Source organism: Aquarana catesbeiana, linkage group LG11 (genome assembly GCF_042186555.1).
Source record: "Aquarana catesbeiana isolate 2022-GZ linkage group LG11, ASM4218655v1, whole genome shotgun sequence".
Classification (NCBI taxonomy): Eukaryota; Metazoa; Chordata; class Amphibia; order Anura; family Ranidae; genus Aquarana; species Aquarana catesbeiana.
Window position 1 is genome coordinate 264,202,895 of NC_133334.1, and position 27,038 is coordinate 264,229,932.

General features: G+C 43.5%; 1 protein-coding gene across 1 annotated transcript in view; it reads right to left on the minus strand.

Annotated features, from left to right (window-relative positions):
• LRP3 (LDL receptor related protein 3) overlaps positions 1–27,038 on the minus strand; it is a 42,067-nt gene that overhangs the window by 14,008 nt on the left and 1,021 nt on the right. The window contains exons 2-4 of the mRNA XM_073603894.1: positions 20,384–20,420; positions 11,432–11,570; positions 6,698–6,906 (exon numbers count right to left, since the gene is read on the minus strand). Coding sequence (XP_073459995.1) covers positions 6,698–6,906; positions 11,432–11,570; positions 20,384–20,420 — 385 coding nt within the window. The remainder of the gene's footprint in view (positions 1–6,697; positions 6,907–11,431; positions 11,571–20,383; positions 20,421–27,038) is intronic.

The window sequence follows — 27,038 nt, forward strand, 5'->3', positions numbered from 1 at the left end:
GCGATCGGGATGGAGTCGAGTGAGGGAAAGACGGCCCCCACTCGGCTCCATACCCTTGGATGATGGAAGCGATGTCAAACATCACGTCCGCCCAATGGTCTTAAAAGGGGAAATTTTTTTTAAATTGAAGAATAAAAAGAAAGACATTTATTTTTAATTTTTTTTTATTGCTTTTAAGTGTAAATGTGAGATCTGAGGGCTTTTTGACCCAACATCTCACATTGAAGAGGTCCTGTCATGCTTTTTTTTCTATTACAAGGGATGTTTACATTCCTTGTAATAGGAATAATAGTGACCCTTTTTTTTTTTTTTTTAGACGATGTAAAAATAAAAAGTAAAATAAATAAGAAAAAAAAATGTAAAGCGCCCCGTCCCGCCGAGCTCGCGCGCAGAAGCAAACGCAATACATAAGTCGCACCCACATATGTGAATGGTGTGCAAACCACACATGTGAGGTATCGCTGCGATCGTTAGAGCGAGAGCAATAATTCTAGCACAAGACCTCCTCTGTAACTCAAAACAGGTAACCTGTAGAAATTTTTAAACGTCACCTATGGAGATTTTTATGGGTCGTAGTTTGTCGCCATTCCACGAGCGGGCGCAATTTTGAAGCTTGACATGTTGGGTATCTATTTACTTGGCGTAACATCATCTTTCACAATATATAGAAAAAAAATTGGGCTACCCTTACTGTTTGTCTAATGCCCTGTACACACTGATATGCCCTGATAGGACTTTCCAACAAAATCCTAGGATTTTTTTCTCCTTCGGATGTCGGCTCAAACTTGTCTTGCATACACACGGTCACACAAATCTTGTCGGAAATTGCGAACGTCAAGAACGCGGTGACGTACAACACGTACGACGAGCCGAGAAAAATGAAGTTCAATAGCCAGTGCGGCTCTTCTGCTTGATTCCGAGCATGCGTGGAACTTTGTGCGTCGAAATTGTGTACATGCGCTCGGAATTTCCGACAACAAGTTTTGTTGTCGGAAAATTTGAGAACCTTCTCTCTAACATTTGTTGGCGGAAATTCCGACAGCAAATGTTCTATGGAGCATACACATGGTCGGACGTTCCAACAACAAGCTCACATCCAACTTTTGTTGTCGGAAAATCCGATCGTGTGTACGGGGCATTAGAGGGGAAGGGAAGGCAAAATATAAGTAGAATAAGCTTCAGCTTTAAATGTTTTCTGCAAAGGCAACTAGTGCATGATGCACACAGGACGGGGGCGGGGGGGGGTCTGTTGTAGCTGGATGTGCTAAGATGTCATTAGCTGATCCCAGCTCCGGTAATTGCTGGGTGTACTCTGTGTTCTATCGAATTGCACTTTAGATATTCCACGCAGATATTCACTTCCAGCTTCAACACCATCAGAGGGCTAAATGGACATTAACGGGAAAGAGGAGAGAGGAGGCCAGTCCCAGCGAGGGGCCGTGAGTGCGGCGGAGGGAGGATCTCTATTATGTTCACAAGGACGCCTCTTACGGAATATAGAAAGGAAATTAGGAGAACTGCGAAGATTTCGTCCTATTATTCCAACAACATAACAAACTAAGAAAAAAAGCTCTAGAATATTTCCAGTCGGTACACATTACAGTGAGAGAAAAAAGTACTTGATCCTCTGCTGATTTTGTACGTTTGCCCACTGACAAAGAAATGATCAGTCTATAATTTTATTGGTCGGTTTATTTTAACAGTGAGAGACAGAATAACAACAAAAATATCCAGAAAAACGCATTTTAAAAATTTTATAAATTGATTTGCATTTTAATGAGTGAAATAAGTATTTGAACCCCTAGCAAGCAGCAAGATTTCTGGCTCCCAGGTGTCTTTTATACAGGTAACAAGCTGAGATCAGGAGCACTCGCTTAAAGCGAGTGCTCCTAATCTCAGCTTGTTACCTGTATAAAAGACACCTGTCCACAGAAGCAAATAAATCAATCAGTTTCCAATCTCTCCACCATTGCCAAGACCAAAGAGCAGTCCAAGGATGTCAGGGACAAAATTGTAGACCTACACAAGGCTGGAATGGGCTACAAGACCATCGCCAAGTAGCTTGGTGAGAGGGTGACAATAATTGGTGCGATTATTCGCAAATGTAAGAAACACGAAACAACTGTCATTCTCTGGGGCTCCATGCAAGATCTCACCTCATGGAGTTTCAATGATGAGGAGAATGGTGAGGAATCAGCCCAGAACTATATGGGAGAATCTTGTCAATGATCTCAAGGCAGCTGGGACCATAGTCACCAAGAAAACAATTGGCAACACACTACGCCATGAAGGACTGAAATCCTGCAATGCCCGCAAGGTGCCCTTGCCCCTTTGGCATCAACTCAACTCATTTTGTTTGGAAGAGGAGGAATGCTGCCTATGACCCCAAGAAAACCATCCCCACCGTCAAACATGGAGGTGGAAACATTATGCTTTGGGGGGGAGTTTTTGCTAAGGGGACAGGACAACTTCACCGCATCAAAGGGACGATGGACGGGGCCATGTACCATCAAATCTTGGGTGAGAACCTCCTTCTCTCAGCCAGGGAATTGAATGGGTCGTGGATGGGTATTCAAGCATGACAATGACCCAAAACACATGGCCAAGGCAACAAAGGAGTATCTCAAGAAGGTTACGTGGCCTAGCCAGTCTCCAGACCTTAATCCTCTACAGAATATGTTGAGGTTCGAGTTACCAAACGTCAGCCTCAAAACCTTAATGACTTAGGGTCTGCAAAGAGGAGTGGGACAAAATCCCTCCTGAGATGTGTGCCAACCTGGTGGCCAACTACAAGGAATGTCTGACCTCTGTGATTGCCAACAAGGGTTTTGCCACCAAGTACTAAGTCTTCTTTTGCGAAGGGTTCAAATACTTATTTCACTCATTAAAATGCAAATCAATTTATAACTTTTTTGAAATGCGTTTTTCTAGATATTTTTTTTGTTATTTTGTCTCTCACTGTTAAAATAGACCTACCATTAAAATTATAGACTGATCATTTCTTTGTCAGTGGACAAATGTACAAAGTCAGCAGGGGATCAAATACTTTTTTCCCCAACTGTACATATTTTTGTGTCATTAACCTGAAAATAATATTTCGATTTTTTTCATGACTGCAATTCATATCTGTGATGATTGTTTGGAGAATTTTAATTTCTTAACAACTCATCCCCACATAGTTATTACCTTCTGTTTCACTTGTCCCTTCCTTTAGATTGTAAGCTCTTGTGAGCAATACCCTTCTATCTCTCCTGTATTGTTTTTTTTTATTGTAACAGTGCTGTCTTCCTTTATTATATAAAGTGCTGTGCAAACTGTTGGCGCGATATGCAACGGTTAAAATAAGTAATGAACACGTCACCATTTCTCTAGGTAAAGAAAGATATTTCTAAACGTGCTATTGACATGAAATATTCACCACATGTCGGTAACAACCCATGCAATCCATACATACAAGGACACCAAAACAAATAAGAAGTTCAGAAATGAAGTTATGTGTAATAAAATGGAATGACACAGGGAAAAAGTATTAAACACATGAAGAAAGGGCGGTGCAAAAAGGCATGGAAAGCTAAGACACCGGCTAAAAATCTATCAGTAATTAGAAAAAAATCCTGCCCCTTGTCAGTGCAAATTAATATCAGCTGGTTCAGTCTCAATTGAGGACAGAATTAAAATTAGACTTGGGAAACTTAACATTAATAAATCACCAGGACCAGATGGCTTGCACCCAAGGGTACTTAAGGAACTCAGTCAAGTAATTGCCAGACCATTGTTCCTAATTTTTACTGACAATCTACTGTCTGTAATGGTACCAGCTGATTGGAGAAAAGCCAATGTAGCACCAATATTTAAAAAGGGCCCAAAATACATCCCTGGGAATTACAGACGAGTTAGCCTAACATCAATAGTATGTAAACTCTTGGGGGGGATGATAAAGGACTATATACAAGATTTTAGCAATGAGAACGGTATCATTAGCAGTAATCAGCATGGATTCATGAAGAATCGTTCTTGCCAAACCAATCTATTAACTTTCTATGAGGAGGTGAGTTGCCATCTAGATAAAGGAAGGCCCGTAGACGTGGTGTATCTGGATTTTGCAAAAGCATTTGACACAGTTCCCCATAAATGTTTACTGTACAAAATAAGGTCCGTTGGCATGGACCATAGGGTGAGTACATGGATTTAAAACTGGCTACAAGGGCGAGTTCAGAGGGTGGTGATAAATGGGGAGTACTCGGAATGGTCAGAGGTGGGTAGTGGGGTCCCCCAGGGTTCTGTGCTGGGACCAATCCTATTTCATTTGTTCATAAACGACCTGGAGGATGGGATAAACAGTTCAATCTCTGTATTTGCGGACGATACTAAGCTAAGCAGGAAAATAACTTCTCAGCAGGATGTGGAAACCTTGCAAAAAGATCTGAACAAATTAATGGGGTGGGCAACTACATGGCAAATGAGGTTCAATGTAGAAAAATGTCAAATAATGCATTTGGGTAGCAAAAATATGAATGCAATCTATACACTGGGGGGAGAACCTCTGGGGGAATCTAGGATAGAAAAGGACCCGGGGGTCCTAGTAGATGATAGGCTCAGCAATGGCATGCAATGCCAAGCTGCTGCTAACAAAGCAAACAGAATATTGGCATTAAAAATGGGATCAACTCCAGAGATAAAACAATAATTCTCCTGCTCTACAAGACTCTGGTCCAGCCGCACCTAGAGTATGCTGTCCAGTTCTGGACTCCAGTCCTCAGGAAGGATGTACTGGTAATGGAGTGAGTACAAAGAAGGGCAACAAAGCTAATAAAGGGTCTGGAGGATATTAGTTATGAGGAAAGGTTGCGAGCACTGAACTTATTCTCTCTGGAGAAGAGAAGCTTGAGAGGGGATATGATTTCAATATACAAATACCGTACTGGTGACCTCACAATAGGGATAAAACTTTTTCGCAGAAGGGAGTTTAACAAGACACGTGGCCACTCATTAAAATTAGAAGAAAAACTACGTAGAGGGTTCTTTACTGTAAGAGCGGCAAGTATGTGAAATTCCCTTCCACAGGCGGTGGTCTCAGCGGGAGGCATCGATAGTTTCAAGAAACTATTAGGTAAGAACCTGAACGACTGCAACATACTGGGATATACAATGTAATACTAACATATAATCACACACAAAGGTTGGACTTGTGTCTTTTTTCAACCTCACCTACTATGTAACTATGTAACTGATGACCTATAAAAAGGTGTCTCATTACCAAGATTTCACACAAGAAACTACTCATGATGGGTAAAAGCAAAGAGTTCTCTCAAGACCTTCGTAATCCTTATTGTTGCAAAACATACTGATGGCATTGGTTACAGAAGGATTTCTAAACTTCTGAATGTTCCAGTGAGCACTGTTGGGGCCATAATCCGGAAGTGGAAAGAACATAATTTCACCATAAACGAGCCACGACCAGATGCTCCTCGCAAGATTTCTGACAGAGGAGTTAAAAGAATTATCAGAAGAGTTGTCCAAGAGCCAAGGACCACTTGTGGAGAGTTTCAGAAAAAACTGGAAGTAGCTGGTACAATTGTTACAAAGAAAATAATAAGTAATCCACTCACCCGCCATGGCCTGTATTCACACTCACCATGCAAAACTCCATTGATCAAGAAATAGAATGTTGAAGCTCATTTAAAGTTTGCTGCACAACATTTAGACAAGCCTGGGGAGAATATAGTCTGGTCAGATGAGACCAAAATGGAACTCTTTGGATGCCACAATACACACCATGTTTGGAGGTCAAATGGCACATCACCCCAAAAACACCCCCCATACCAACAGTGAAGTTTGGAGGTGGGAACATCGTGGTGCGGGGCTGTTTTTCAGCATATGGTACTGGGAAACTTTATATCATTGAAGGAAGGATGAATGGAAAAATTTACCAAGACCACCTTGATAAAAATCTGCTGCCATCTACCAGGATGATGAAGATGAAACGAGGGAGGACATTTCAGCAAGACAATCATCCCAAACACAAAGCCAAGGAAATGGGTTTAAAGAAACAAAATAAAGCTGCTAGAATGGCCCAACCAATCACCTGACTCGAATCCAATAGAAAATCTATGGGAAGAACTAAAGATCAGAGATCATAGAAGAGACCCACGGGACCTTCAAGGTTTGAAGACGGTTTGTGTGGAAGAATGGGCCAAAGTCACACCTGAGCAACGCATGGGACTAGATTCTCCATACAGGAGGAATCCTGAAGCTTTCATTACCAACAAAGGATTTTGTACCAAGTATAAAATACATTTCAGTTACATTTTCCCCTGTGCCATTCCATTTTATTACACAGAACTTCATTTCTGAACGTATTTGTTTTGTGGTGAAAATTTTATGTCAATAGCACCTTTAGAAATATATTTACCTCGAAAAATGGAGACGTGTTGAATACTTTATTTTACATGCTGTAAATCCTGTATAATAATAGTAATAATAATAAAATAATAATAATATAATATTAGTACATAGTTATATAGTAAGTAGCTCAGTTGTCATCTCTGGTAAGATATAAACCCCGTAGTAATAATCAAACATGCAACCACGGCACCTCCTGCATGTAGTTTCACTCCTGAGGTCAGCAGGTTGCCCGGCAGTTGCAAAGGTCACCTAAAAAAAAATCAACTGCAATCTGATTGGCTGCTCTGCTTACCCCGGATGTAGGAGAGCCGAAACCCCTGAGACTGTCCGGAACTGGAGGCGTCCGAGTGGAAGAATATCCAGACGTGATCCCGGGAGGAGGTGAAGGCCGGAGGCATGGTGGAGCCGCACACTTTGTACTCTTCTCGCTTTGAGGACGGGCCTATGAGGAGCCAGTCCACAGAGCACTTGTGAGAGTCCTGAAGGTCAAAGTTCTTGAAGCTATGGTGTAAAAAAGTGATTAAAAAAAACAATTATGTAAAACTCACGCAGCGCCATAATTAGATATCTACCATTTAACTTCACCTTATTAGATAAATAGAAGACGGGTTTATGTCACCTGAGCTGCAGAGAGACTTGGGACTCCTCTCAGAAGACTACCATTCCTCCATAGTAAATTTCCTGAGCTTACTGACCAATATTCAGAGGTCACCAGAGAAAGGGAAAAAAAAATGAATAGTAATTGTAACCCTCCTGGCCAAGGCACAGGCCCGGGGGTGGGGGTGGGGGGTGTCTAATGATAACTACAGCTCCACCTACAGCCAAATATTTCCTATGGGGGTGATGGAATGTCAGCCATTAAATGACTGTATAGGGCAGTGGTGGGCAACTTGAATATCAACTCCCCCCCCCCCCTAGCATTGGTGTCACTGGATGTAATAACCACCCCCAACATTGGAATAATAAGAACCCACAGAATTGGTGTCAGTGAGTGTGAAAATGACCCCTAACATTGGTCTCAGTGCGCGCAATATCGACCCCCCCAGTGGATGGAATAATAACCCCTAAATTGGTGTCAGTGGATGCGATATTAACCCCATTTTGGTGGCAGTGGATTCAATAATAACCTCATAATGGTGTCAGTGTACACAATAATAACCCCCAACATCAGTGTCAGGGGACGCAATAATAACCCCCAACATTGGTGTCAGTAATGTTAACTCCCCCCCAGTAGTGTATATATGACCCACCCATTCCTGTCAAGGCCACACTGCTTGCTGTTTAAGACCCACCCTGAAATTTTCAAGTGGGGACACTAATTTTGAGGGCCTGGGGGGGGGGGGGGGGCAATGGATTCCCTTAATTTGCATAGATTTGCTCTTACTTCCTGTTTGGCTATGGGGCAGGAAGTGAAGGGAAATCTCTGCAATGGGACAGGGATGGTAAAAAATAAACTGACAGGGGTTATAACCCTCCCTTATTCTATCCAAAATTAAAAGAAAAAGTGTTGCCTGTAGTTCTACTTTAAGCACACATTTATGGACTTTATGGAGAGGACTAAGAAGATATAATCACGCCAATGGTGCAGCAGAAAACATATAGCACAGTGAGGAAGGTTAGCACAAGTCGGCTGCCCCCCTGCAACGTGCTGCCCTGTAGGCCTAGGCCCAGGATACAGCGTTGCTCCCCCCCCCCCAATTTGGTGGTCACTGGTAGTGAAGTTTAACCCTTCCTGCATTGGTCATCATGACAGTGAAATGTAATTCCCTCCCCCCACACATTGGTAGTCAGTGGCAGGGAGACTTAACCGTCTCAAATCCCACCCCCAGCGAACAGTAGAGTCTCTCTCATTAAGTTTGCAGCACTAAACCCTCCCATTCAAAGTCTCATTATGTATCGTATGTATGCCGCCATGTTGGCGTCAGGAAAATGGAAAATTGTATCAAATACACTAGCATATTGATGGAGGGGAACCAGGGGAGGCAAAATAAAAGGAGAATAAATTCAGCTTTAACCGATTGCTGAACGTATCACTTAGATATAGTGGCGGCCGGAGGTAATTTTTTTTTGGGGGGGGGGGGGGGCAAACAGTATACGTACTAGAGTAATAGAGTACTGGGGTGGCGGCTGTGGATAGAGGGGGGCGGCGGCTGTGGATAGAGGGGGCGGCAGCTGTGGATAGAGGGGGGCGGCGGCTGTGGATAGAGGGGGCGGCGGCTGTGGATAGAGGGGGCGGCGGCAGATGTGGATAGAGTATTGGGGTGGCGGCTCTCGATAGAGGGGGGGCAGCGGCTGTGGAAAGAGGGGGGCAGCGACTGTGGAAAGAGGGGAGCGGCGGCTGTGGATAGAGGGGGCGGCGTCTGTGGATAGAGGGGGCGGCAGATGTGGATAGAGGGGGGCGGCAGCTGTGGATAGAGGGGGCGGCAGATGTGGATAGAGGGGGCGGCGGCTGTGGATAGAGGGGGCGGCGGCTGTGGATAGAGGGGGCGGCGGCTGTGGATAGAGGGGGCGGCGGATGTGGATAGAGGGGGGCGGCAGCTGTGGATAGAGGGGGCGGCAGATGTGGATAGAGGGGGCGGCGGCTGTGGATAGAGGGGGGCGGCGGCTGTGGATAGAGGGGGGCGGCGGCTGTGGAAAGAGGGGAGCGGCGGCTGTGGATAGAGGGGGCGGCGTCTGTGGATAGAGGGGGCGGCAGATGTGGATAGAGGGGGGCGGCAGCTGTGGATAGAGGGGGCGGCAGATGTGGATAGAGGGGGCGGCGGCTGTGGATAGAGGGGGCGGCGGCTGTGGATAGAGGGGGCGGCGGATGTGGATAGAGGGGGCGGCAGATGTGGATAGAGGGGGGGCGGCAGCTGTGGATAGAGGGGGCGGCAGATGTGGATAGAGGGGGCGGCAGATGTGGATAGAGGGGGCGGCAGATGTGGATAGAGGGGGCGGCAGATGTGGATAGAGGGGGCGGCGGCTGTGGATAGAGGGGGCGGCGGATGTGGATAGAGGGGGCGGCGGATGTGGATAGAGGGGGCGGCAGCTGTGGATAGAGGGGGCGGCGGCTGTGGATAGAGGGGGCGGCGGCAGATGTGGATAGAGTATTGGGGTGGCGGCTCTCGATAGAGGGGGGGCAGCGGCTGTGGAAAGAGGGGGGCGGCGACTGTGGAAAGAGGGGAGCGGCGGCTGTGGATAGAGGGGGCGGCGGATGTGGATAGAGGGGGCGGCGGCTATGGATAGAGGGGGCGGCGGATGTGGATAGAGGGGGCGGCAGATGTAGATAGAGGGGGGCGGCAGATGTGGATAGAGGGGGAGGCGGCTGTGGATAGAGGGGGGCGGCGGCTGTGGATAGAGGGGGGCGGCGGCTGTGGATAGAGGGGGGCGGCAGCTGTGGATAGAGGGGGCTGTGGCTGTAGATAGAGGGGGGCGGCGGCTGTGGATAATGGGGGGCAGCAGCTGTGTTTAGAGGGGGGTGGCGGCTGTGGATAGAGGGGGCGGCGGCTGTGGATAGAGGGGGGCGGCGGCTGTGGATAGAGGGGGGCGGTGGCTGTGGATAGAGGGGGCGGCGCTCTGGCGCCCCTAATGGACGGGCCTCCACTGCTTAGATATACGGTGGCAAGGCTGCCCTGCTGCGCCAGATGAAGTACTAGGTATGTGATCCAGCACTTCCGGGTAGGGTGCACACGCGCTGACAACGACTCGGCCGTGCTGTGATTTAAACACAACAGATGTCGATCAGCAGGTGCCAGCCAATAGATGACCGCCGGCACCCACCGATCGTCCAGAAAACACACAGGACAGAGCTCTGCCCTCATTAACAAGGCAGAGCACTGTCCTGTCAGTGGGGAAGTATTGGATTTTCTTTCCCCACTAAGCAGGGAGTAAAATCTATTACTTCCCTTAGTAAAAGCACCTCCCACAGTACACATAAACACTGGCTAGGCACACATTGAACCCTTTGATTAACCCTTGATGTTTAACCCCTTCCCAGCCAGTGACAGTGCATATTTTTAGCACTGATCACTGTATAAGGCCCCTTTGACACGGGCGCTGTGCAGAGCGGAGATGGACAGAGATCCCTCTCCCTCTATGGGGAGATCGGATGAAAACCGACCGCTTGTCAGTTGTCATCTGATCCGATCCAATCCACCAGACGGATGGAATATAGGACCTCCATCTGTCTGGTTTTGGCGGAGAGGATCGGATAGCAGCGGGTGTCAGCGGACATGTCACCACCACTCCATAGAGGTAAATGGAGTGTCCGATCAGGTCCTCCTAAAAAACGGACAGGCGGACCTGATTGTGAAAGGGGCCTTAGTATCACTGGTTCCCACAAAGTGTGAAAAGTGTCAGTTAGTTTCAGATTGTCCACCGAAATGTCGCAGTCCCGCTATATATCGCCGCCATTGCTAGTTTAAAATGAATAAATGAAAATTCCAGTATATATACCATAGTTTGTAGACACTACAAATTTTGCGCAAACCAATCAATATACGCTTATTGTTTTTTTTTTGTTTTTGTTTTTTACCAAAAATATTTAGCAGCATACATATTGCCCTAAATTGATGAAGAAATGAGTTTTGTTTACATTTTTTTTCTATTGGATATGTTCTATAGCAGAAAATGAAAAATTGTTTTTTTTCTTTTCAAAATTGTCGGTGGTTTTTTGTTTATAGTGCAAAAAAAAAAAAAAAAAAACGCAGATCAAATACCACCAAAAGAAAGCTCTATTTGTGGGCGGAAAAAAAGGACATCAATTTTATGTGGGTACAACATCTGAAGAACGCAGCGCCACATTGCAAAAAATGGCCTGGTCATTAAGGGGGGTAATTATTCCAAAGGGCAAGTGGTGGCAACATTTCAAGTCACCTTTAGAGCAGAAGGCCAAATCAAATCTGTCAGACAGGCCTGTTATGGAGGATAAGAAATAAATCCTGGCCAATGAGCACAATCCTACATACAGTGATTTGGGGGGGGGGGGGGGACGGTGTTTTCCACTAATAAGTGGATCTGCGTTTTAATTGGCTGTGCGGTTTATTACCTTATTGTAATGACGTCCCCGTGATCTCCCTGGATGTACCAGCTGCAGTTCATGGTCGGGGGGTAGTTGAGTGGCCACGCTGGACTGTAGATCACCCCTCTCCTCTCAGTGTGCTGTTCCAGTTTACCGCTGCATGCAGCTGCCAAGACACAACATAACAACGTTTCAGACAAAATATATTATCTACACTATATCTAAAACCCATTTTATATCTTGTTATGAAAAGTCAAAGTGGTTGCAAACCTCAGACATGAAATATGAACAAAGCATATTCCTCTATAGTGTGTACTTGTCTCAGTCCAGAGCACTGAGTGTCCTTTCTGTCTGCTGCCTCCTTCCCTTGCTATCAGCATGAGTCAATTCTGACAAGTTTTCCTGACACCAAGAGAAAAATGGTGACAGGGGAGGGATCTCCAGCACACAGCCTGTGGTTGACAGCCTCAGCTCTGTTCCTGTGTGCTGTGTGAAGGGGGGTGTGTCCCTTCCCTCCAATCAGCTCTCAGAGCTCTCTTCACTGAGCTCTGCAGAGTGTGATTTTAGCTCCCGGATCTCTTTTTTTCTAATAGCCCAGACAAGCTTTAATACATTCTGCACTTTGAATTGCTGTAGGCAAGAGAAGACTGCAGATTAGAGGTGCACCGAATGGAATTTTTGGTGCAGAAACCGAAAATGACAGTTTAAAAATAATTATATATAGATATATATATATCTATATATATATCTATATGTAGATATATATATATCTATATATAATTTAATTTAAAAAAAATTATATATATATATATATATATATATATATATATATATATATATATATATATATATATATATATATATATAATATTTTTTATAATTATATTATATAATAAAAAAATAAAATAAAATATATATATATTTATATTATACAGGATTTATATGGCGCTAACAGTTTGCGGAGCGCTTTATTTATATATATATATATATATATATATATATATATATATATATAATTATATTATATTTGCCTTTTTATTTAATATCGTGAATTTAAATGAATATGAATTTATTGTCGGCCATTATCAGCACCTTTTGCGGCAAGAAAGGCTCAAGAAAAATGTATCCCTTTAAATTCTATGTATGTCTTCACAACTGGTCCGTTGTGCTTCTATTGTGGTGTTAAAAATTCCGCTGGCTGCAATTTTGGTCGGTTTAAAAAAAAATGCACCAAAAACGCACCTCCCCGTTGAAATGCATTGAAAATGCAGCATGAACGCATCAATAACGCACCCCTTGTTGCGTTTTTGACGTGGTTTCTGAGTCAAAAACGCACCATAGGCACAGTTAAATCTTGGTAAAATTGTGGCAAAATTGCTGTAAAATCGCCATAAATATATAAAAATACATAAAAGAAAGAAATTAAAATTGGCGTAAAATTGCGACAGAATCACATGCATTTTTGACGTTTTTGGCACCATTATTGACACCTTTTTCTCTTATCAGCAAAATGCCGATAACACCATTTTCGCCTGATATGTTTCGGCCGCAGAAATTTCGGTTCCTCTCTACTGCAGATAAACAGGTACAGCTTATGTAGGAAGATTTGTTTCATCTCTGTGTTTACAACCACTTTAGGGGAAAAGTTGGAAGAACTGTCTTCTAAGCTGAGACCATTCACTTCTTGTCTTGAAGACACAACAGGAAGTGAGAGAAAATCTCACTAGAACAAGTGTCCCCATTGGAAGATTTCCCCTCGATTCCTCATCCTGTGACAACAGTAAAATTTTGAATTTCCCCTTATCTTAAGTCCTGGTGACAACAGTCAGGACAAATAGAGGGGGGGGGTGACTCTTTCAAACGGGGACAAAGACACTGATAATAATCCAGTAATAATAATAATAATCCAAATACAATAGCTGCTGACTTTTAATTTCTATGATCAGCTCCATCTAGTGGTCACAGTGTGGTATTTCCCAGAAATACATCAATCAGGGAAATGTCACATTATGACCACTGGGCAGAGTTGACAATCATAGGAAATAAAAGGCATTAAGCAAAACTGGGGGATCAGAAATGATTTTTTTTTTCCTCTGTTGGAGCAAATTGGATCAAACTTTATTGGGGGGGGGGGCAGTTTGCCTTCCTCTGGATCAACTGTGGGTATAGGATTGTGTATATGGGATTGTATTTGGTTTTTTTTTTTTGTTTTTTTTACCTTCTATTGGTTGAACTGGATGGACTGGACAGACTAACTCTGTAACTATGTAAATTATGGGGACTATTTGTAGATGTTCGAGACATTCACACAGTGATTTTTTAAATAAATACAGTAGAACACGCTGGGCTCCTGAGTTCTGTTATCTTTATTCTGCTGTAATAATAACATAAGATAAAAAAAATCCATACAAGTAAAAAAAAAAAAATCAATTCCTCACCTGTAAAGGGGAAAGCGGTATCTACCCATCCCGGGGACAGAGCGTTAACTGGAAGAGACAATCAGACGGTACAAGGTATCAGTCTCAGCATCTCTGTACTTTGGACTTTGAATGATTTTGAGTCTTTTCATATATTTTTTTTTGTGGTGCAGACCGGAAATTTGGAGATACAAAGCGGTGATATTTTGCATGTATAATAATTACAGAGATAATGAAATAGATAAATGATAAAAGTAGAATAGAAACGGGAAATAGAACATCTGCTACTCAGACTTTTTCACCCACCCAACAAAACGTCTCAAACATTTGATTTCTAAATTTAAAAAAATATATAAAATTAAAAGTAAAAATAAACAAATAAAATAAAAATGAAAATGTGAAAATTAAAAAATCAAAAAAAAAATAATTAAAAAATACAAAATCAACATTCTCCAACCCATTCACCCCGTCCACATGCTTAGATCAATCTGCTGATATTTTTAATTCTTTGGTTCCTCCCTCCCCTCCCTCTACGATAATGACCTTTCAGTTTTCATTACATTTTATAAGTACCATATTTTTGATCCAGTGACATCATCACTGGGCCTCGGTGCTTCTCTATGCATTGCAGGCAGATCATGGCTCCCTGGCTACACGAATCCCTGGTTCCTCCCTCCATGACAACCTTTAAATTTGTATTACATACTTTATTCCCTTTCACATACCTCCCAACTTTTTGGGATAGGAATGAGGGACACCTACCAGCAAAAGTATTCAGGCATAGAACACACCCCTTGCCACGCCCCCTTAAAGGAGAATTGTACAAAAAAAAACAAGATTGGTTAAACCCACAAGTGCTTTTTTACCACTACTATTCCTTTATATTGGCTTTTGGAATTTACAAATGCAGCAATTTAGAAATCAGATGAGAGGTTTAGCTCTGGAAAACACTTTTTGAAAGATAAAAAGTGCATTTTATATACATCTATAGAGATCAGACCAAAATGAGGGACAAACGAGGGGGAAAGAGGGACAGGGGGACATTGTTCCAAATCCGGGACAGTCCCCCGAAATCAGGGACAGTTGGGAGCTATGCTTTCATGTCATCACTGGGTCTCTGAGCTTCTCTATGCAATGCAGGAAGATTGTGGCTGATGGGACGGGCCAGCAGGGTGCTGTACATACGGTAGCTTCCTGAAAACATCACAGCACCCGGCCTCAGAACTCCTCTCAAAAGCCCCCAGTCCTGATGCAAGCAGTAGGCTGACTCTTGGGAGGAGTTCTGCAAATATCAAAATGCCTTGATGGGTGGATGTCAGTCTAGAGGTGTGAAGCTGTATTTACCTGCCAACCGCCCTGGAGAATGCCCACAAGCAATGCTGAGCCTCGTTGATTGAAATAACTGAAATCCAATTGTAGCACCCTCTAGGGGGCTAGATAGTAAATAGGATTTTTTGAAAAGAATAGGTAAATTATCAGGTCTGGATGGCAGCCAAGCCTGTGTGTTTTTCTTCTGGGTCAAGGTTGAGTGACTCGGGCAGAGCTGGGTGACTCACAGGCAGCATCACTTGTATCCTTGTCTCATGAACATCACCTAATAGGTTTCTTTTCTGTAAGCACGCTAACAGTGTTTGCTTACTTACTCTTTCAGAATTCTCACTGGTCCCTTTTACATCCCAACTTTATCTCTGCTTTGCACACTATCCAGTAGGTATATCACTACCTACACCCCATTCTGCACTTTTGTCACCCTCTTTTCACCTTTTTTCCTCCATGTATTCCTATTTTCTCTGTGCTTGACAGTGCTGCCGGGTGTATCATATACAATACTTTCAATTATCTTACAGATTTACTTGCCACTATTGGCACAATACCCATTATGCTACATTTGTTCCCTGGTTGGGGACGTTTTCGGTGTGGGCCTGTTGCTTATGGGCGGACTTCTATACCTCAGCTCCTGGGGAGGCTTGATATGGTGACCCCTGCACACCGAGATTATTCAGAGTTCAGTGTTCCAATGGGATGTAAGTTTGTGGATTTGACCATCTCTTCGCTCTATATATATCTTTTTGCATATAATACTTTCCATATCATGGGCCCCATTTTTTGATTTAGAACATCTCCATTATTTACAGATATTCAATATCCGCTCCTGATGAGTCGGCTTACCGACGAAACGCGTCGAGATTTTGAGGATGCAACCCCTCACATTTCCACCAAGATTTTTATTAATTTTACTGTATATTACAAGTTATACTCATGAAATATGTATTACACCACCTTGTTATGGCAATCATGTTTTACACTCTGTTTATATGTATGCAATTTACTTCCCAAGATGTCTGCATATGCACTGAGCAATTTTTTGTTATATATAACGTTACGCAACTTGATACTCGTGTACATTAAAAATATTTATTTTTACTCTCAAATTTGTGTTTGAACCTGCCTCATTTAAAGTCCCATACTCTTTTATTATTTTTTGGATTTATAATTAGGGATGGAGGCGCACTACCCCCCTTTCCTTGTGCGCTTCATTTAAAGTCCCAGTATATGGAGATATACATTCCCCCCCCCTCTGTATTATTGGCGTCTAAGGGAGGAATTGGGCTCCATTGTTGGTGTCTTTGGGGCCCATCGTTGGCGTCATTGGGAGAAAGGATTGGGAAGGATTGTGCCCCTTCATTGGTGTCAGTGAAGGGGAATTATGCCCCCCTGTTAGTATCAGTGGATGAAATAATGCCCCAAGGGCCGGACAAAAGCATGCAAAGGGCCACATGTGGCCCCCGGGCCACAGATTGGAGGCCACTAGATTTTTTTTATTTTAGATTTTTGAAAAGCCAGTGGCGTGCAAAACACACCCAAAAACTTCCACCCGGTGCCAAAAAACGTGCACACACATAAAGAGTGAAACACAAAAATGTGTAACGGGTGTTACACCGATCCTCCACTAGGGAAGGACATTACCCTGATCCCCCGGGGCGTTAGACGGGGACTGAGGTACTTCACATGGGACCATCTGGCCAAAACCAGGCGGACTCCCGTTCTCTGGAAGGTCTGCCGAAACAGACCAACCCAAGTACTAGGTGGTACTCCCCTGAAGGGAGACCCCATGAGAGAGGGCGAACCAAGCCAGAAGGCCATGTCCAACGCCTCCCGAGACTTTCAGAGTAGGCCCGAGAACCCACATCCTACTCATCACACTGTGGCAAACGTGACAACACCAACAAAAAAATACAAAAAAGTGACAAACACAGGGAATAAATAAAGAAAGAGAAAGAAAGTGGGGAGAAGGAAGGTGGGAGAGTGAAAAGTGACCATTGTGTAATACAATGGCCGGCCCTCTGGCCAGGAATAAAAATGTCCCCTGGTCATAGCCAAAAGGCTCGGCCCTAGAGGCAGGTGCGAAAAACGTGTGTCGTGGTGAAGTGACCATGGTGCCATAAATCAGGTGCCTAAACACTGTGACTGTACGGCACCCCTGAACTGCCACTTCAGGGGCACATTCATCAATGGCTTTTTGTGCAACCCTGACCACAGCAGCCCCCACCCCAGCCAGGGTGGCCTGAAGTTAGTTCTGGAAGCATGGTGACTGGTCTAGATGATGCTGGACATCCTCCAGCCAAGAAATGAGGCGGCTCTGACTTGCCGTAGCTTCTAATGCACATTGTGAGAAGCTCACGGTGTGCAGTGAAATCAGAGGAAGCCATTTCAGTCCAGGAGAGGAGCCGATACAACTGTGCAAGACTGAAGGGAAGGCCGGAGGTCAGATTCTCCATTTTTCCTGTCTCTGTGACAACTGCTGTGCCATTTCTTCTAATGGTGTCACAGGGACAGGAAGCAAAACAAAATCCTCTGGGAGACAGATGGCAATAAAAGTCTGAGAGAGGCCCTAACCTTTCCCTGCTCTATCCAAAACTAAATCAAACTTTTTGGCAGTAGTTGGGTTTTAACAGATTTTAGTTTCTGGAGGATTTGATCATTTTTTAAATACATTTTGTCAGCAAGATCCCATAATGATTCCTTAGGGTTCAAATTTCCTTTAAATAATCAGTTCTGCATTAGATCTGCCAAAAATTGCAAAGGTCACATTGGCGAAATTAAGCGCCTCCTCTAACGGCCGAACGCCATATGTCAGATATTAATCTCCGCATAGGACACATCAGGATTATGGACAATGACTTAAAGGGATAAATATGTGCCATTTAAAAACAGAGGATCTGAGTTATAAAATGAGGGAAAAAAAATGGAATATCGCCCGCAGCTGCTGGAGAGATGTTTGCTTTAAAACCACTTAAGGACCAGGCCTTTTTCTGCCATTTGTTGTTAACAAGTTAAAATCAGTATTTTTTGCTAGCAAATTACATAGAACTTCCAAACATTATATATATATTATTTTTTTTTTAGCAGAGAGCCTAGAAAATAAAATGGTGATGGTTGCAATATTTTGGGGGTTATTTACTAAAGGCAAATGCACTTTGCACTACAAGTGCAAACTACAAGTGCAAAGTGCACTTGAAATTGCACTGCAAGTGCACTTGGAAGTGCAGTCGCTGTAGATCCGAGGGGGACATGCAAAGGAAAATAAAAACCAGCATTTTAGCTTGCACATGATTGGATGATAAAATCAGCAGAGAATCCCCTCATTTCAGATCTTCCCCTCAGATTTACAGCAACTGCACTTCCAAGTGCACTTTACACTTGTAGTTTGCACTTGTAGTGCAATGTGGATTTGCCTTTTGTAAATAACCCCCTTTATGTCACACTGTACTTGCGCAGTAGTCTTTCAAACGCGATTTTTGTGGAAAATGTACATTTTAATAAATTAAAAAAAAAAAGCACAATAATTACCTCAATTGTGTTGTATAATGTGAAAGATGATGTTACGCTGAGTAAATAGATATCTAACATGATTAATCAAAAAAGAGGAGGACGAGGGATTATTACGGTGCCAGAGAAAGCAAAGGTAAAGAGATAAGATAGCGAATGTAAAAATACAAAAATACTTTATTTCACAAAATTCAGATTTCAATATATACAGAAACCAATACAAGGAGAGGCAGGGAGTAGGGCAAGCCACAGCTAGCTGCTTCTGTCGGCAGATGTCCCAACCCCCCACACATAGGAAAAAACACAGGGGACTATTACGGTACTAAAGGTAGTTGGATATTAGTACAAGAAGAAAGGAAAAAAGTGATAAGATAAAAAACTACATTTTAATAGAAAATCATTTTAAAAGAAGATATATATATATCTATATATTACAATAACATATACAGTTGTAATACAGAACAAGGCAATATATACAACCATATGAATTGCATCAAGTGATAACAGAAATTGCAAACATGACTTGAATTCTCGACCGGTTTCGCGGTATTCACCGCTTCCTCAGGAGAGTAAAGTCTATAATATAGCATAGAAAACATGAAATAAATATACAAACATTTCACAGATGTATGAAGGTTTTTGTAATGGTTGCAGCAGAGTCATTGAATAATACATTAAACAATTATATACAGAAACCAATAAAATCATTAACTGAAACTGACATATATAAAATACATGACCCAAGTGCAGTAAGGTGGGCCGAAGATGGGCGATGTAAGCTTACATCATGTTTTTTGGATTTTTATGCATAGATCCTTAGATACTCAAACTAGCTCTTACCATTCCCTGAGGAAGCCAATGCTTTGGCGAAACATGTAGGAAACTGAGCTCTTGTTTTAAAGGCCGCCCATCTTCGGCCCACCTTACTGCACTTGGGTCATGTATTTTATATATGTCAATTTCAGTTAATGATTTTATTGGTTTCTGTATATATTGAAATCTGAATTTTGTGAAATAAAGTATTTTTGTATTTTTACATTCGCTATCTTATCTCTTTACCTTTGCTTTCTCTGGCACCGTAATAATCCCTCGTCCTCCTCTTTTTTGATTAATCACGAATACCCTCTGGGATGAGGTGCTGTATCTACATTAACCTATCTAGCCACATTTCCCTTTTTTTAGATATCTAACATGTTATGCTTTAAAATTGCGCAAACTTGTGGAATGGCGACAAAAAGGCGGTACTTAAAAGTCTCCATCGGCGACGCTTAGAAAATAATTAAAGGTTACACCTGTTTAGAGTGACAGAGGAGGTCTAGTGCTAAAATCATTGCTCTCACTCTAATGATCCTCACACATGTGGTTTGAACACCGTTTACATATGCGGGCACAACTTACGTATGCGCTCGCTTCTGCACGCGAGCATGGAGGGATAGTGCGCTTGAAAAAATTTTTTATTCTTATTTATTTTACTAATTATTTTTTATTTTTATGATGTCCCTTTAATTTTATTTTTATCAGTTTTATTCCTATTACAAGGAATGTAAACATCCCTTGTAATAGAAATAAGCATGACAGGTCCTCTTTATTGAGAGATCTGGGGTCAAAAAGACGTGCTCCCCTTCCACAGGCATCTCAGAAAAAAACTACCCACCCCCTTGCAGCTCATACACAGTGACATATGCGGTCCAATGAAAACTCCCGCGTCAGGCGGGAACAGATATCTACTGACCTTCATTGATGACTATTGCAGGTACACAACTACTTATCTAAAGAGACACAAGAATGAAACATCAGAGAAACTTCAAGAGTTCATTGCCATGTCTAGCAACAAATTCCAACGCAAACCAGGAATAATACACACCGACAATGGGGGAGAATACATAAGCAAAGAAGTGGCCTCATACCTGAAGAGACAAGGATTAGTACACCAGACAACCGCACCATACACTTCTGAACAAAACGGTGTGGCAGAATAGAAAGATGGCGCTCTTATAGAAAAGGCCAGATGCATGTTGTCGGATGCCAACCTACCTCACAAGTACTGGGGAGAAGCAGTCATGACTGCAACCTACCTACACAACAGACTACCCTCAAGAGCCGTTAAAAGTACTCCATTCGAAATGCGGCATGGGTCAAAGCCTAGCATAGGGCACATCAGAGTGTTTGGATGTAAAGCATATGCCTATGTTCCAAGTGAAAAGCGATCCAAGCTGGAGAACAGAGCCATAGAGGGCATTCTAGTAAGCTACAGCAAGCAAACTAGGGGTTAGAGAACCCCACACCCAAAGACTGACAAAGTGACAATAAGCCGTAGTGTTTATTTTGATGAGAGCCCATCACCAGAAACACTGATCCCTGAAAGTTGTGACGTGAATACGCCAAGCAAACCAGAAGAAAAGGTCGCCCAAACCTGTGCAGAAGTCAGAACAAGAGGTGGAACTCACAATGTCTAAATCAAGTTCCCCACCAGATCCTGCTGAACTACCTGAATTCAGAAGATCCCCTTGGACTACAAAGGGGATACCGACCCGCAAGCTGTTGTAGCGATATGGACTGTTAACAGAAAGCACCGCACCTTTCAGTGTTTCTAGACATCGTTTGTCCCTTTGGTCAGCCATGTAATCAGTGACCTCATACTTGTGTGTCCAACAAAGTGAATTATGGGACATATAGTTCTCCTTGTACCCTAAGACTACACATCCCAGGGATCCTTACGGTGACATGAAGTTTGCTGGGAGTGACCATAAAAGGAGCGAGAAGCCCACGCAGAGGTCTCTTCTTCCTGGACCTGACGCCCGATGGACCTCTGTGTAACAGGGAGAGAGAGGTCGGGCCTACCACGCGGAGCCTTACTTCCACCTTGAGGCCTAAGAGGCCTAGCTCTGTTATTCGCTGTCAGACATCCCGTTGCTAACATCACTTGGATTGCCTGCCCGTCGGTGTGGGTGCATGAGGCAAGTCACTTCGAAAGACCGAGACAGCAGATCCGCTGCCCGAGTGCCGCTACACGTGTTCCTGTCCAGAAGACCTCGAATCGATTTGGTCGTTGGTGAGAGGGCAAATTGCTCGACCTTTTATCTATTCACTGCCACCATTACAGAACACTGTGCACAGACATCTTTACCCCAGGAACACTTTACTGCATTGCTTGAACACTGTGTGCAGATGCCTTAGATCTTCACCACTAGGAACCTATCTACAACCAAACAGATTACAGTTAACGAGCTCCAACTAGCTAGCGAAGAACATCAGATCTGCAACATGGAACTCTTTTGCCATTACTCATAGGAAAGCCTATGTATTACCTTCTGTAGACCTGCTCTTTCATTAGGGTAGCTAGATCACATCTATCTCAGAGTGTCAACAAAACTAGTTAACTGAAACATCCGCTAGGAGGTGACTTTGGATCTGAATATAGTGAACATACATGTATATAATATTGTTTGTTGCTGAACCATTGTTTGTGTCATTGGGAGGAATTTAGTTTTTAGATCTTTAGTATTCATTTAGTGGTTCACAGGGTAGCGCCGATTACCCCATTTTTTATATCTATTCTTGTAAGTTCCTTTGGGAACCTAATAGGGGGGGCTGCAACCCATATTTACCCTAAGCGCGGAATTTATCATACATTTAGTGGGAGGAATTTGTCTGCTGAGTTGGCGCTGTTATCCTGGCTCCGCAGATTTATTACCCCTTTCTGTGAAATAACTTTTTGCTTCAAGTAAAATATTCAGAACCTAATACTACTGAGTTGTTTGATTCTTGCTGCACATTTTTAACGAGGATGTCTGAACCCAGAGTGTCAGGTGAGTTGGAAGGTTCAACTTGGTCATGGCCGTGCAAATGAGCAGGTAATTCTCAGTAGTCCCCAAGGGGGCCATGCTACGCTGTCATACACTGTCGGAGCACACAGCATACTTGAACCAACATCCTGGGAAGACATAGAAACACTGCCAAAATGTGAAGCCAATAAATGGAGAACCACAGCAGAAGAATTAAAGTCACTTCAAGAAAATAAAACCTGGACACTCACAGAGCTCCCTCCTAACTGCAAAACTATAGGAAGTAAGTGGACTTTCAAAGTAAAGACACATAATGGAATATCCACAAATACAAAGCCAGACTAGTTGCCAAGGGTTACTCCCAGAAATTCGGTTACAAAAAAAAATGATTGGTTAAACCCACAAGTGCTTTTTTTTATCACTACTATTCTTTTATATTGGCTTTTGAAATCTACAATTTAGAAGTTGGATGAAAGGTTTAGCACCGGGAAACGCTTTTTGAAAGATAAAAAGTGCATTTTATATACATCTATATAGATCAGACCAAAATGAGGGACAAATGAGGAGGAAAGAGGGACAGAGGGACATTGCTCCAAATCAGGGACAGTCCCTCGAAATCCGGGACAGTTGGGAGCTATGGGTTATATACAGCCCAGTGATGATGTCATTGCTACTTTTACAAGGTAATATCTGGGTTTGCAAAGGTGTTTGGTGCACTCAAAGTGGATTTATATCTTTTGAGGCTATTGAGGAATATATTGAAATGAAGGTTTTCGTTCCCGGAGTTCGGCTTTAAATCAAATCATGAAAAAAGGGATCTCATACAGAAACAAGCTTTACATGGAAAGTTTGACTCATCGATCTTTAGTGAATTGAGTGATCGGGCCCACCGTGATTGGATTCTTCCCAGGCAACTAAATAATAATCGCTCAGATTTCATGAAGCAGCATGAGAGAGTGAGGACAGAGGAGCCGTCTCAATATTGACTTTAGTCTGCTGCCAATAAGGTGACACTTGCCAAACGGCTGCAGGCTCTCCAGTTCCTCGGCACCCATCTGTCTATCGCAATTCAGGAAAAACAGATCCGGATCTTCCTTTACGGCTGGGAGGACCTGTGAGGGTGTCCCCGAGAACAGAACCGAAATCAAGATCTGCCTTAGGGGCCCATTCGGCTGGGCGGCTGGACTGCGGACGCAGCAGCACTCTGTGCTATGGAGGTGTAGAAAATGGATAATGAGCTGCGTCCAGTTTGTGTGCGGCCAGAACCGCCATCTCTGTATGCAAAGTGCGCCCAAGGTCGGTCAGAGGCCCTGATCGCATGTAACCGCTCGGATGTGCAGTTACTAGAGCTGCACGATTCTGGCCAAAATGAGAATCACGATTTTTTTTGCTTAGAATAAAAAGATCACGGTTCTAGCGACGTAAAATCTTTCACATTATACAAAAAAAATTGGGCTAACTTTACTGGTTATTTTTTTTTTTTTTTTTAATTCATTAAAGTAATTTTTTCCCAAAAAATTGTGTTTGAAAGACTGCTGCACAAATACAGTGTGACATAAAATATTGCAACAACCACCATTTTATTCTCTAGGGTCTCTACTAATATATATATATATATATATATATATATATATAAATATATATATTTATATATATATATATATATATATATATATTAGTAGAGACCCTGCGACATTCAGATGTTAGGCTCAGAATTTGGTGTAAACACCATTAAAGCATGGATCCATCCTGCCTTGTATCACCGGTTCAGGCTGGTGGTGGTGGTGTAATGGTGTGGGGGATATTTTCTTGGCACACTTTGTCCCCTTAGTACCAATTCAGCATCGATTAAACACCACGACCCACCTGAGTATTGTTGCTGACCATGTCCATCCCTTTATGACTACAGTGTCCCCATCTTCTGATGGCTCCTTCCAGCACGATAATGCACCATGTCACAAAGCTCCAATCATCTCACCACTGGACAATGAGGTCCCTGTACTCCAATGGCCTCCACACTCACCAGATCTCAATCCAATAGAGCTCCACACTCACCAGATCTCATCCAATAGATCACCTTTGAGATGTGGTGGAACGGGAGATTCCCATCATGGATGTGCAGCCGACAAATCTGCAGCAACTGTGTGATGCTATCATGTCACTATGGACCAAAATCTCTGAGGAATGTTTCCAACACCTTGTTGTGTCTATGCCAAGAAGAATGAAGGCAAAAGGGGGTCCAAACCGGTACTAGCGAGGTGTACCTAATAAAGTGTCCGGTGAGTGTATATATTTCTCAATAAACACAAAGGATGCACCAAATGCCTTTTGCAAACTGAGATATTACCATGTAATAGTAGTAATGACACATTGCTTATCATGCATGAAAATGTATATTTGATAACAAATCCTCTTTAAAGTTAACCTTCAGTCATTTTTTTTTTATCTTTCCATCTATTAAATCTTCTGCCCTTGTTGTTGTTTTAACTTTGGATAGTAAAACATTTTTTTTTCTGCCAGTAAAACCTTATACAGCCCACTCCCTGTTTCTTGTCTGGTCATTAGCCTAGGCTTATAAAATCATGCACAGCTCTCTATCTCACTCTGGTGAGAGTTTGCCAGGAAAGGAGGGGGATGAGTCATAAGAGGACCAATGAGAGCTGCAGAGCTGGAGGTGTGCCTCTGTGTGTCTGTGTAAATCCAGGAAGTGAACAGGCAGCAGCTTCAGCTGCCCAAAGTTAAAATGGCTGCAGCCAGACTCAGTGGAGGGAGATTTCTGCAGCATATTTGGCAAGTACAGAATATGCAAAGTGGTTGGAGGGGAAGCTTCAGAATGGCAAAGATGATTTTATTACAAATTACGTGAGCAGACTGCAGTTCCTCTTTAAGTTCCCACAATCCGAATGAAGTCTCCATCTGCTAATAACTTGAAAAGAAAATGCAGAAACAGTTTGGAAATGAATGAAGGGGAATTAGGCTGTAATCCAGTTAAGTGTCCGAGGAGGAAGTGAGGAAGTGGTCGTGAATTAATGTTCACTTACTAATATTACTCCATTAAAGAAACACTCGCCTTTAATGTCTACTTAGCTGGACTGCATCTGGCACACATGACGGGCACACGCCGTCCCTTCTTCTACCCGTAGAGTTTAGGGGGTCAGTAATAGAGGTCAGTCTCTTCTGTGACCCCAGCACAATCACTTCTCACATTTACCTCCGGATCCCTTATCATTGCATCACAGCTTGTAATGAAAACCTGACGCCTTTGTCCCTCACTGAGGAGAGGTAAAATAATTTGTAGCTAGAGGGAGATGAGAAGATGGGGGGGGGTGATGAGAGGAGATGAGGGGTGATGAGAGGAGAGGAGGAAAGAAGAGAGACTAGAGGAGGGGAGGAGTGAGGAGAGGTGAGAGACTAAAGGAGGGGAGAAGAGAGAGAATAGAGGAAGGGAGAAGAAAGAAGGGAAGGAGAAAGACCAGAGGAGGAGAGGGGCCAGGAGAGGAGAGAAGATGGGGGGTGATGAGAAAAGAGGAAGAAAGAAAAGGGGCTGGAGGAGCAGAGGGGCGAGGGGAGAGACTAAAGGAGGGGAGAAGAGAGAGAATATAGAAGGGGAGAAGAAAGAAGGGAAGGAAAAAGACCAGAGGAGGAGAGGGGCCAAGAAAGGAGATGGGGGTGATGAGAAAAGAGGAAGAAAGAAAAGACGCTGGAGGAGCAGAGGGGCGAGGAGAGAGACTAAGGGAGAGGAGAGAGAATAGAGGAGGGGAGAAGAAAGAAGGGAAGGAGAAAGACTAGAGGGGTGAGGAGAGGAGATGGGGGGGGGGGGTGATGAGAAAAGAGGAGGAAAGAAAAGAGGCTGGAGGAGCAGAGGGGCGAGGAGAGAGAATAGAAGAGGAGAGAAAAAAGAAGGGAAGGAGAAAGACTGGAGGAGGAGAGGGGTGAGGAGAGGAAATGGGGGGTGAAGAGGAGGAAAGAAAAGAGCCTGGGGGAGGGGAGTAATGAAGAGAGGGACTAAAGGAGAGAGAACAGAGGAGGAGAGAAGAAAGACGGGAAGGAGAGAGACTAGAGGAAGTGAGGAGAGGAGATGGGGGGTGATGAGAAAAGAGGAGAAAAGAAAAGGGGCTGGAGGAGGGGAGTGGCGACGAGAGGGACTAAAGGAGAGAGAACAGAGGAGGGGAGAAGAAAGAAGAGAGACTAGAGGAAGAGAGGAGAGGAGATGGGGGTGATGAGAAAAGAGGAGGAAAGAAAAGAGGCTGGAGGAGCAGAGGGGTGAGGAGAGGAGGAGAGGAGAGAGACTAAAGGAGAGGTGAAAGAATAGAGGAGGGGAGAAGAAAGAAGGGAAGGAGAAAGACTAGAGGAGGAGAGGGGTGAGGAGAGGAGATGGGGGGTGATGAGAAAATAGAAGGAAAGAAAAGAGGCTGGAGGAAGGGAGGAGCGAGAAGAGGAGAGAGACTAGAGGAGAGGAGAGACAATAGAGGAGGGGAGAAAAAAAGAACAGATGGCAGGAATGAGGAGAGGAGAGTAAATAGAGAGGGGAGGAAAACAGTGTAGGAGGAAGGAGAAAGCATAGGATAGAGGAGGGAAGGAGAGGAGAGAGAATAGTAAAGA